Raw genomic sequence first — 12413 nt, forward strand, 5'->3', positions numbered from 1 at the left:
GGGCTGGATCTTGGCATCGGCAAAGAAGGCAGCTACCTTAGGGTCAGTCAACCTGAGGAAACACCCGCCTCCCCAATAGCCAAAATCAACTAAGGCCCCCCCAGTTTGCAAAATATACCAAGGAGGACCCTCTGAAATTTATTTTGAGTTATGGGTCTTGCCTAAGGCTGCTGGTAGATCCAGCCCTGCCCATGGTGATACATTTATAACCTGGAAGGAGCACGACCCAGACCTGCTGCTTGAGATGCTTTTGATGTAAAACGCTTGGTTTGCCAGCATCATCTGGCATGTAATAATAGTACAATGACAATGTAACGATACCTCCGAGCAAAGTATCCAGATTCTCCGATTGCCAGCACAACACAATCCGGTGTCATAGTAACTGTAGTTTCTGTATACTCTATGTACTCGCCCGTATGAATGAAGTCCATTCTGCACCAGGGGTGGGCAACCTGTTTCATCAGGGGCCAGTGAGGCTTTTTGGGATGACTTCTCATTCAGCCAATAATAAAACAGTGGATCTCAACTCCAGTCCTGGGGACCCACTGTGATTGGCTGATTGAGGCCATCCCAACAACACACAGCCACACCGGCCCTCCATGGAACAGGTTCCCCACCCCTGTTCCACATGCTTCACTTATTTTAAAGATTATCGGAACCATCAGGCCAGCAGATGTCACTGCAAGGCGACGCTTCAAACACTTCCAAAGATATCTTCTCCCTAACTGTCTCAATCCATCAAAAGCTTCACATTTTCAAAAATGAGATTGTTATATTCAGCTGTTTCATTGACTTTTATTTCACTTTGGTTATACTGAGTCAGGGCTGAATTAAGAGTTTTTACCTATTATGGAGATGCAGTGACCTGTCAGCCCTCTCGAGGGGTAAACACAGGAAGCGCTGCAGTGTGAGTAACGCTGGGGAAGGAGTCACTGCTTGTTAAGCTCACGTCCTTTCATTTCAGACTAACACAAATAGGAAGGACCACAATGGCCCCTCACATTAATTCCGTAAAGTTGAGCATGAAACTCCAACCTCAACCGCTGCTATGGAACATGGATATTAACGGAAAACATTGTGGTTCCTGTGGAACAGCTTCAGAAATGTGGCTAAACCCCGTGGGAGGAAGAGCTTCAGGTTCAGGAGAGACTCTGCCCAGCGTTTAATCACACAGCAGCAGGGACACACTGGAATCTGACTAAGCAGGAGACACCGCTGGTGGGCTGGTTCACTGGGGGTTTCCCACTGGATAGAGAGACCTCTGCAGATGAGTTCATGTGGCAGCGCTGCTGCTGGCCCGGGGCGGGGCTTCTGCAGAGCCAGCCAATGGCACGGCGCACAACGCCATGGAGTGCCCAGCCCCACAGCCAATTAGGACAGGCGTGACCTGGCGTAACGCGGCGATGGGGGCGGGACTGCTGACATCCTCGCAGGATCCATCTCCACACATACCGTGCTCGTTCCAGCCCCACGAGACCAGAGCGCCACCTGCAGAATGACAGGGAACCTGGGTAGATACAGACACGGATAGACACTCTGCGCTGGGATAGCAGTACAGACCTAAACATTCGGCTGATTAGTAGCTAAAACACTAAAGCATCGTTTACCCCAAAAAAAATCCATCTTACCAACCTGCTGCTTCACCCAAAGCTGAAGGTCTCAGCAAGGGGTCAATGCAGGGGAAGACATGCACCGTGACAGCCCGACGGAGCCTGTCTCCATGGCAACGCCATGGCACTCATTCCAGGGCAAGCCTGGCCCTTCTGCTCGTCCACCTGGCCATCCCTCTACGTGCCCGATGCTGATGGGATGCCCACCAGACGCAGGCTCCCCCTCCCTCCTGTCAGTAACCAGTCTGAGGCCCATCCATCCATCCATCCAGTGAGTACTGCCCATCCCGACGAAACAGCGCCACCATGCGGCAAACGACCGCCTGCCGTTACCAGGTGGCATTCAGACATACTGACAGAGGAGTACGAGGAGTCCTGCTCCGCGCCTTCATCCACGGGCAGAGCGGGTATCCCTGTCCATTGGGAAGCGGCAAGCCAAGGAGCCATTATAGAGGCAGTTTCCATGGCGACCATGTTAAACAGCCTCACGTTCGGCGTAAAATGTGCTTTTAGGCAGGAAACAGCTACCCCACCCACCCCCAGGATGGCAGCTCATTCGCACACGGTACGGTGTCCAATACCTGGCCCAAAGACCGTCAGCCAATGAACAGTGTCTGCCCCTTGTATCTGTGGGGATGCAGCTAATAGAGACGGAGCAGCTACTGCTGCATTCATAGCAGCGATGACGTATGCGGGATCATGGGATTATCAGCTATCACTGCACAAGAAAGGCATCAAAACATGCCGCAGTGAAACAAATCAAATGCAAGTGGAGTTGGGGGGGGGGGGGGGGTACACAGATAGAGATTCTGCCCAGACCCTACAGCATCTCAATGGAGGAAGCTACCAGGTGTCCGGCGACTCCTGAGGCAAATGGAGCACGGCGTGGCGGCCTGGGGGTGTGGCGGCCTGGGGGCGTGGCTGCCTGGGGGCCTGGGGGCTGAGCCAAGGCTGAGGGCCACGCACAGCAGTGCGGTTCGTCTGCGCATGCTGCCGTGCCGACACCTCGAGGACACGCTCGCTGCTCACACCACCTGACGATGGCCACCTGTCGGCACGTCAGAGAACAACCTCCGCTCCTGGCATCCACGGCCTGTTTAAAAGCACCCCCTTGGCAGTGGGGGGGGGGGGGACACACGCCTCCTACACTTCCTCCCCAAAGGCCCCCCCCGGCATTCTCTTTGTACACCCCCCCTCCCCCAGGAGCCCCACGCTTCCTGCCCAGAGCCCCCACCCCCAGCTCTCTCTCTGTAGATCCCCCTCCCCCAGGTCTTTATAAATAACCCGGGGGTCAGTTCATGTTCACACCCTGCCACAGTGTGTGTGAGAACGTGAGTGCATGTCTCTGTCTGGCTGTGCGTCTCTGTCTTCCTGTAATTATTACTATGTGAGGACAGATTTGCCCACAATGTGATAAAAACTTTTTACCTTGTGGGGACATTTTTTTTTCACTCCCCACAAGGATAACCTCAATTTTATAAACAAAAAAAAAAAATCTATGAATGCCATCAAAAAACTAAACATGCCAAAAGTCTCATATTTTGTTTGCTTAATTGTGTTTAAGGTTAGAGGTGGGTAGGGGTTAGGTTGTCATTGTTGGAATTAATTTATCCATAGAAATGAATGAGAAGTCCCCACAAAGATATCTGTATGTGGACTGTGAGCGTGTGTGTGTGTGTGTGTGTGTGTTACTCTCCTTAGCCTAGTTCAGTTTATTTATACCCACAGGCCTCGGCTCCAGGGAGGTGTGTGGGCGGGGTTGGGGGGGATCCCCAGGCACACAGAGGATTGGGGTCAGGTCCCACTCCTGCTGGATAGCCTGTCATCCTGCCCTGAGACCCAGGTCCATCTGGACCCACACACACACACACGCAGGTTTGTAGTTATATCTTTGTGGGGACTCTCCATCCATTTCTACAGGGAAAACTCTAATCCCAGCATGACGACCCTAACCCCTACCCAGCCCTAACCTTAACCATAACTAACCAAACAAAATATGACACTTCTGGCATTTTTAGTTTTTGCAGTCACAGATCATTGTGGGGACATTCAATGTGATATAAACATAATCCACACTCACACCGACACACACACACAGACATGGACAGACACACACACAAACTAACGCACTGTAGCAGTGAGATCCGTCCCTGGCACCACAGACTGGGGTGGGGGTGTCAGATGAAGACTCACCTACGACAGCCAGGCTGTGCTCCGAGCCACACGCTACCTGGGGGGGGGGGGGGGGGGCAAAACAGGACTAAATTCATAGCAGATCCTGCTGCAGGTGGGTTAACATCAAAACAATGGCTGATATGGAGAGAAATGCACTACAAACTGCAGGCTGGGGGCAGGGAAACTCCGCCTCACCCCCCAGTCCGCTGCAGGACCGACACGTCACATGTCAACCACAGACGACATGATCAGCCAAATTCCCCCCCACACTCCCCGCCTCAGTCGGCGCGACACACACAAGTGCTCCAACCAACCTTACAGCTTACAGTCCCCCCTCCCCCACTGTGTAATCCTCGATGACGACTCAGCCTTTTCCCAACTAGAGTAAGGAAGCACTGTGTCGGAGTGCAGAGTGGACCGACTGCACCCATTTCGGAGCATTACTGGGAGAGCCCGTGTCAGGCTTAAGCTTGGGACGCTGGAAACATTCATAAACAAAATGCATGCAGTTTAGGGGAACTGTGAGCGCAACACTGTGCAGACACATTAAGATCTCAAACTGTACAGTCCCCTGAATCCAAATAAGAGAGCGCCTTCTAGTGGTAGGAGATCAGCATCATTTTCCATGCACCAGATTCCAGGCTTCTACATACGCAGTGAATGGCAGAATGGCAGAGACGACCACAAGACAAAGCAAAGGTTTGAGCTTCCAAAACAACCGTAGACTGGATGGACACAAAACAGTCCTTCAGGTGCCCTGAAGAGAACTGGAAATGACACTGGAAGTAAGGGATTTTTAGTGCACTGCTGCCCCCTGCTGGCCATTCCCAATAGAAACGATAATGAAAGATCCTCCGCATTAGAACATGTAAGAAAACAACATACAGAAACACATGCACAGCTGACGCCTCATGCCACTGGAACTGCTCACGGGTTCCCTTCCTCCAAGAAAACCGCGGCGAGTCCAGGGTTCCAGTGGGAGTAGATCGGCAAGCGATTTGGAAGGAGCCACCGCCGTTGTCATGGCGACACGCCTCAGCTGAGGAGCGACGTAGTCGCTAATGCGTCGCTCGAGCATGTCCCCCCTCCAGCCCTGCGTGCTGCTTTACCAGCAGCTAAGTGGGGGCAGTTAAGTTAAAAAGGGGTTATGGAGGTTACTGGGAGCTAAGGGCCTCGCTCAGGGGCCAATGGTGACCTTCAGATCACAGGCATAGCGTTCAAACCCACTTAGCCCAGTATGATTATCCTATGCCTACTGGAAAGCACCCATAGTGCAGCTACCCATAGTTGAAAGGCAGACAGAAGATGGAAGTCCTCCATTATAACTACAGAGTTATGCACGGTCACTCAATATGTCACATGACATTGAGGAAGACCCAAAAAGGGCACTTACAACCGCCATGTTGACCATGGTCACAAGGTACATAAAAAAAAACATTTACAGTTCAGGCACAGTGACAATGAAACTACAGCCATTAAACATCAACCTCCCTAGAAAAGCTGAACAATGCAAAGCATTATTATTACCTGTGTGGCCCCAGTAAGGGCCTTCACCTCCATAGGGTGGCACGCCATTGGTCTGGAGTATGCAGGTGGGACATCATCTGACAGAAGACTCAAATCCTGATTGGTTTGCAGTGCCCTGCCCAGCTGTCCGTAATCACCCCGCCCCCAAGTAAAGACCCTGCCACTCTCTGGAAGGGAAATATAAAATATCCCTGTTATGGTGAGAAGAGTACTGTACAGCACATTCAAAAAGAACAGTATACCACCACACGTTTGGGTTTAAAATTTATTCTTAAATTTTGCTTCTGTTTCCAGCCACACAGCACGATGATTAGGCAGCAGGACAAAAGCTTTCCTGAATCATGGAAAAATCAATCCATTTAAAATGAGCGTTCATCCAATCATTTGATTAGCGATTAGGAGCCCATATAGGATAAAACCAGAGGGGTGGGGCAGCGTACAGCTTGGATGGGATACCAGCAAAATGTAGAAATATTACAGCTTCTGTGTCCTATGTTAAAGACATCAGCTGCGTGATAATATTACACATTTAGCGCAGTTAGTCATTAGACCACATTCTCAGCATTAATTACCTGTCCTGGCCACTAGGTGTGTCCAGCCACTCCACACATCCGTCACGGATTCTCCAGCCAGCAGGATGCGATCTAGGACCCGAGGGAGGGACTGGAAAGGCCCCGGGCCCCCAAGCTGACCCCGCTTGTTGCTGCCCCAGAGGAACACATCGCCCCCTGCTGGTAACCAGAAATTACAAACGTCAGCCGGCGCCAGCGGCCAAACCGCACCCTGTTGCGAAGTGTAGGGCTGCTCCAGGTAGGATGCCAGCAAGCTCACCAGTCAGGCAGACGCAGTGGGAGGCTCCAGCTGTCACTGAGTTTGGGGACACGGTGTCCAGGGCTGCGGGGACAGGAAAGGGGAGAGGGGGGTCAGCTGACTACAGGAATGAAAGTGTCCCAAAATGGAAAAGCAGCACCAACATTTTAATGTTGAGCTTGGCGCTGTAAGGTGGCGTACGACAAAATTTGTGGAGCAGGGAGAGGGGACTCTTAAGTGGCCTCCTTCACAATTTGTGGCCCTGGGGAGGGATCACTAAAACAATTTCACATAAACAGAAAGCTTTACAACACTAAATTGCAGTTTAACTGCCTACACTTGCCCACAGTCTGACCCCACCTCAGCAACAAGACCAACAGCACTATGACAGGACTGCGAACAGGACTAATCATACTGTCACAAAATATACACAGGAACTTTCCCTGGAATGTCAATCAAGCAGACCGTGCTTCCATCTCCAGGCTTAACTAGTACCGCATGATCCAAGCAAAAGCATTGGAATTTGTTTTATGAGGATGTTATATGAGAGTCCACGAAACACCAGTAATTTTTTACATGCAATTAAAATCTGTAAAAATATTACCATAATTGCAACTACGCAATTGTTATGTTACGCGGTGCAGACGAGCAGAAAAGCAGGCAAGCTGAGCCGGACTGACAGGCAAACGAGGTTTATTGCTTGCAGACGGCAGACAGGGACAGGGCCAGGCACTACGTCAGACAACGTCAATGACAGAACTCCGGAATACAGGTACAGACGCCGACTAAATACACCAGACGGATAGGAAAGCACAAGGAACAGCTGATGACAATCGGGTAGCCACACGAGGATCGGACGAGCTGGGCGTAACAGTAATGATCAGTGTCACTAAATAATAGATTAATATAATCAGAGTAGTATTACAGGAGGCATATTTAAGAATACAAAAGTTAAGAGAATTTAGAAACCAATTTCAAAAAAGCAACAGTGACTGAGATGCAGTATAATTCTGGAATGAAAATAGACTCGTATGTAAAAATATGTGTTTCTTAAGTGTCTTTATTCTTTACATTGCAGTTTTAAAAAATAATCCGCTTCTGGTCACAGGTTCCGATTCTGTTAAACCCCCCCCCCCCCACCCCCCGGCAAAGCCAGGTCCCGGCTCAGTCCGCATAGCAATGGGGAACCCCGACCAAACAGGTACACCAGCTCCGTGTAAACACGATCGATGCTCAGCGGAACACGTCTTGCCATCAAACCAGAGAGGTTCTGCTGAAATCAGTGACAGAGCCATTTCGACTCTTAAGGAACCAGATGGAACCAGTCCCACATAAACCAGGTGAAGGCAGCGCGATGAAACGACATCATGCGACAGCACATTTACAATCCACCAGAACACCCGCAGAGAGGAAGCACTTTATTCTACAGAAACGTCAGGTCAGCATCTGTCACTGAGAACCAGGTTACACGTTAAAGGACATTATCTGATAGGCTGAGTCACAGTGAGGGGGTCACTCATCGTATCCCTTTAAATAAAGGGCATTTTCCGACAATCTGTGCCACAGTGACAGGGACACTTATCGTATCCCTTTTAATAAAAGGCATGGTCTGATTGGCTGAGACTCAATGTGGGGGTCACTCATTATATCCCTTTTAATAAAGGGCATGGTCTGATTGGCTGAGCCACAGTGAGGGGGTCACTCATCGTATCCCTTTAAATAAAGGGCATTTTCCGACAATCTGTGCCACAGTGACAGGGACACTTATCGTATCCCTTTTAATAAAAGGCATGGTCTGATTGGCTGAGACTCAATGTGGGGGTCACTCATTATATCCCTTTTAATAAAGGGCATGGTCTGATTGGCTGAGCCACAGTGAGGGGGTCACACATCATATCCCTTTAAATATCCAAAAACTTAAAGGGGAGAAAAATATTTAGTGCCACACAGCGCATGTAATTATGGGGATATAGTGGCCAGCACTAACCTGGAACTGGGCAGGGCTCCTTGGAGGTGAGGTGGGCGGGGGGGGTCTGCGGGGCCAGGAGCCGCCTGGCCTCGCTGGACAGACCCACCCCCCACTGGTACACACACCCTGAGGCTGGAGAGAAGGGCCACATGGTGCATTGTAAGAGAAGCAGTGCTAATACTAACTGAGACAGTAGACTGCAGGACTGGTAACAAACATGAAAACAACAGCTGCAGCTCAGCACTCATCAATCACATATATCCAGATATATACTTTTAACCAAGTATTTCAGAATATTTATGATTTTCAGCAGCCCGACTCACAATCAACAGCCAGAGAGTGTCGAAGCCCTGCAGCCACACTGATGATGGGGGAAATCAAGGCCTGGGTTAAAGGTCAAAGGTCAGAAGTTACTGTCATACAGAGTCTGCTCTCAACACTTTATTATAATGTCACTACTCCACTTCATCACAGCCTTGGTGCAACACATCAATTAAAAAAAAACATGCTGACAGATTGTGCTTGAAAAACCCGATTAAACAGTGAATTCATGACTCAAACTCATGACTGGGCTGTCTGTCTGAACGTCCTCCCACGCCCCCCTGCCCAAGGCATATCCCCTCCCCACCTCAATTGGCAAGGGCTTTGCTGTGTGCCCGGAGACCTGGGGGAGGCCCAGCTGGCCATGGGCATTCGAACCGCAGGCCAACAGCTGTCCACAGTCTGCAGAAAAAGAGAGAAAGGGAACTGGCCACACACACTAGTAAAACCACACGCTGGTCAGCCACATAACTGGAAAATGCTAGAATGTCCCAAAAGGAGCTGCAGCATCAGGGCAATTGAATTCTTAGAAAAGCCCAAAAGACAAATGTAGCCTTGGCTGGAATGTAGATTCATCCTTTGCCACAAGGGGGCAATCTTTCATCTAAAGTACACCAGCATGTGCAGATGCTGGACAGACTGCGAATGATCACACACCCGGACCTGCTGTACCAACAGGGATTTACAGTGTCCCACCTTCTTATGAACAGCAGGTCATCGACGCTCGGAGCAAACACTGTAAGAGCTATGAGATGGAGGCCCATAACACCCCATGTCCCTCAGTCAGCCTCAGTACTAACCCCCCCTCCAGGACTCACCATCCAGCCCTGACCCTGCATACGTCTCAGAAGCCACATATCTGCATTCCCCCGTCAGCCCCCCAGGCCGCGATCACTTCATTACTGCTTTGGAGGTTGACGTAACAGGTCCATGGAGACCCCAGTCTAATGATGCCATTTCAAAGATCTTTTTAAGCAGCCTGTGATTAGATAGCGGCCAGAAAGCGTGGCTCCACGAGGCCCCTAATTGGTCCACCGATTATACGATCTGTTCCTAACGATGCACTGCCGTCAATCAGATTCCCTCCATGATTGGGAGCACATGGCAGGACCAGGATCGGTTCTCCCACCGCCAGCTGACGGGTCAGGCAGGGTGGCGGCCTGGAAAAACACCATCTCTTCTGAAGAGGTCTGAAAGGTTAGCTGGACCAGATTCAATGGGAAATCCACTCCTGGGCAGAAATGCACGCAATTTCCCTACATTTACATTGTTTTAGCAGATACTTCTATCCAAAGCAGGATCAGGATCAGTCACTGGTAGGGAGAGAAAGATTCACTGACTCGCATCAGTGCACCAGCCCTGCGCCTTTATTATTTAGAAATGTGACCAATAATGTTATATTTACATTGATTCCCTGTATCTGTACCACACTGAAATGCATAGCATCACATTCTTTTGCATCGCATTGTATCACGTAGAATCGCAATCTGTTGAATCAAATTGTGTCAAATTGCACTGCATCACACTAGGGGTGAATCATATGGTATTGCATTAGTAGTTGCTGCATATGTATCTTTAACGTATCAGATCGTTGGAAATGCTTTGAGATGTGTAGCGCATTGGCCTCAGTGATGGAGATGCCCGTCCCAATTCCACGGAGCAACTGGGGATTGAGGGCCTTCCTCAGGGGGCCAACGGTTAAATCACTCTGCGAACCCTGGAATTTGAACCAGTGAGTTTCTGGTCGTAAGAACAGCATCCTAATCCTCTGAACCATACACCCCCCTCCCTCCCCATCCACCCAAAGCTGAGAGAAGATTAGCCAGCACCTGAATAGCTAGAAAATACAGCTTGGGTACAGACCCAGAAGCGCAACTGCAGGGAACCTCACCTGTCAGAATGAGGGTGAAGTCCCAGCCGCAGGACACCTGGCGTATGGACCGCGGGCCCAGAGAAGGGCAGGGAACAAAGGCAGTGATCTGAGACGTATGGCCGAGGCCCAGCTGTCCTCTGTGGTTCTGGCCACACACCATCAACTGTCCCGCTTCTGTGGATAGTCAGACAGACACACCAGTGCGAGGTCACAGGATGCAGAAGCTGAGCCAAATGTCATCCGCAGCATTTGGCAAATTTCTTCATGAGATAAGATACATTAGATTTATATAATTAATTAGATAGATAAGATTTATATAATTATTTAAAGTCTAATATTAACTTCAGACGGGTGAGTACATCTGCGCCACTTCATCAAACTAGTTTAATAAGTTACTTTATCGATTCGACCTGACTCACCGGTGACAAGCGCAGAGTGCCCGCCGCCTCCACGCAGGCTGCGCGCCCCGGCGGTTGGTAGCGCGCACTCCGCGGTCCCGGGCTCGCACCGGTCCTCCACATGCCCCTGGCTCAGCTGGCCGTAGCTGTTAGCGCCCTACAGGAGCGTTGAAGCGTAGACCCTGCTGTCACAAAACTCCAATTCCCTCACTTTAAACTTTTAAAGAAGACTAAATGTGCGGATATTATAAACTGCGCTTCATTATCAGATGTCATTATCGACATTAATAGGAGAAAACTATTACACATGTATCAGGGTGTAGCTTCGCTTTTGGGTGGATGGCTGGTCAAACATATAGTTATCCGAAGAAAAAAAACGCAGACGCGCGGCCCGAAATCTAATTTTAATCAACTTACAAATCCTCATTTATCTTTTACATAGACTCACCCACGTGAACAAAGTCACGTCCAAAACATCCGAGCCTGAGTCCCTCATGAGAAGGAAGATCAGACATGGTCGCGATGAACTTCCGGTTGTGGCTCCTTCTGCGTACCGGGCCGGCCGCCATGTTGAATGTGTCAAATTGTACTTTTCGATCATTCCTTATACTGTATATTTACTACTGTAATTGAATGATAATCTATAATAACAATAACTTATTGTTGCATTATTTTAGTTATAATTTGAATATACAATTACTTTGTTCAATTTAAAACTAATTTCATTACTATATTTGTACATTTACATGTTGTCATTAATGTGTTTCTTTTTTATCTGCTTGTTTACAGTTGATTTAATAAGAATAATTTGTACAATAATCTATATGTTAGCAATCTTTCACAAAACTAGCAAACCTAAGTTTGTGCAACATTCTTGGTAATTTGGGTGAGTTAATCCATCAGAGGTAAAACGTCTTTTGGATGACTGGATACAGGGCTCTACAATGGAAACTGTTTATGCATTTTGTTCTGAGATACACTATATGGACAAAGGTATTGGGACATACCTCTTAATCAGTTCAGGTGTTTCATTCAGACCCATTGCTACAGGTGTGTAAAATCAAGCAACTAGCCATGCAGTCAGGTTTACAAACATTTGTTAAAGAATGGGCCGTTCTGAAGAGCTCAATGAATTTCAGTGTGGTACTGTCATAGGATGCCAGCTTTGTAATTGGTTAGTTTGTAAAATTTCTTCCCTGCTAGATATTCCACGGTCAACTGTAAGTGGTATTATTACAAAGTGGAAGCATTTAGGAACAACAGAAACTCAGCCATGAAGTGCCAGACCATGTAAAGTGCAGAGTGGGGTTCCACAGAGTGCATAATAGTCGTTAATGCTCTGTAGACTCAATGACTGCAGTTCCAGACTTCCTCTGGCATTAACCCCGGCACAAAAACTGTGTGGGAGTTTCATGGAATGGGCTTCCATGGTCAAGCAGCTGCATGCAAGCCTCACGTCACCAAGTGCAATGGTGTACGTTGGATGGAGTGATGCAAAGCAGAAAGTGAGTGTTTGGGGCGCTGTAGCACACCTGCATCTCGGTGTGACACGGTGTCAGGGTGACGTTTTTGTGCGGTGTAGCAGCTGCGAAGTTTGCTTTGCTTTTCGAAAAATTCCTTAAATATGGCGCCACAACCGAACACATGAATCAAATGGCCTCACCGTGTCAGGCCACCAGCTGACAAGCACACTTTTAAAAAACACAAACACAAGTGTATGCACACTCACC

General features: G+C 48.9%; 1 protein-coding gene across 5 annotated transcripts; it reads right to left on the reverse strand.

Annotated features, from left to right (window-relative positions):
- Positions 1 to 780: 780 nt before the first annotated feature.
- sergef (secretion regulating guanine nucleotide exchange factor) lies at positions 781 to 11214 on the reverse strand. 5 transcript variants are annotated; one of them, XM_023795771.2, is made up of 11 exons: positions 11132 to 11214; positions 10705 to 10840; positions 10304 to 10459; positions 8720 to 8814; positions 8415 to 8475; positions 8110 to 8223; positions 6144 to 6206; positions 5885 to 6040; positions 5313 to 5479; positions 3804 to 3840; positions 781 to 1488 (listed from the first exon to the last, which is right to left on the reverse strand). In XM_023795771.2, exons 1-11 carry the CDS (start codon positions 11177 to 11179, stop codon positions 1274 to 1276), a joined length of 1248 nt encoding a protein of 415 aa, XP_023651539.2. In that variant the 5' UTR covers positions 11180 to 11214; the 3' UTR covers positions 781 to 1273. The 5 variants fall into 5 exon arrangements, with proteins under 5 accessions (XP_023651539.2, XP_023651538.2, XP_023651540.2 ...); XM_023795770.2 differs by having other exon boundaries at positions 5885 to 6043; XM_023795772.2 differs by having other exon boundaries at positions 5885 to 6043; positions 10705 to 10868; positions 11132 to 11193.
- Positions 11215 to 12413: the final 1199 nt, after the last annotated feature.

This window comes from Paramormyrops kingsleyae, chromosome 13, assembly GCF_048594095.1.
Source record: "Paramormyrops kingsleyae isolate MSU_618 chromosome 13, PKINGS_0.4, whole genome shotgun sequence".
Taxonomy (NCBI): domain Eukaryota; kingdom Metazoa; phylum Chordata; class Actinopteri; order Osteoglossiformes; family Mormyridae; genus Paramormyrops; species Paramormyrops kingsleyae.

Bases quoted from the DNA above. Each gene is read 5' to 3' on its own strand.
- sergef (XM_023795770.2), bottom strand. From the start codon at position 11,179: ATGAGGGACTCAGGCTCGGATGTTTTGGACGTGACTTTGTTCACGTGG. The intron at 8,224-8,414 runs GTGAGTCGGGCT...CCTTCTCTCCAG, and splicing joins ACACTCTCTGGCTGTTGATT to CCTCAGGGTGTGTGTACCAG. The intron at 1,489-3,803 runs GTGAGTCTTCAT...GTCATTCTGCAG, and splicing joins GCACAGCCTGGCTGTCGTAG to GTGGCGCTCTGGTCTCGTGG.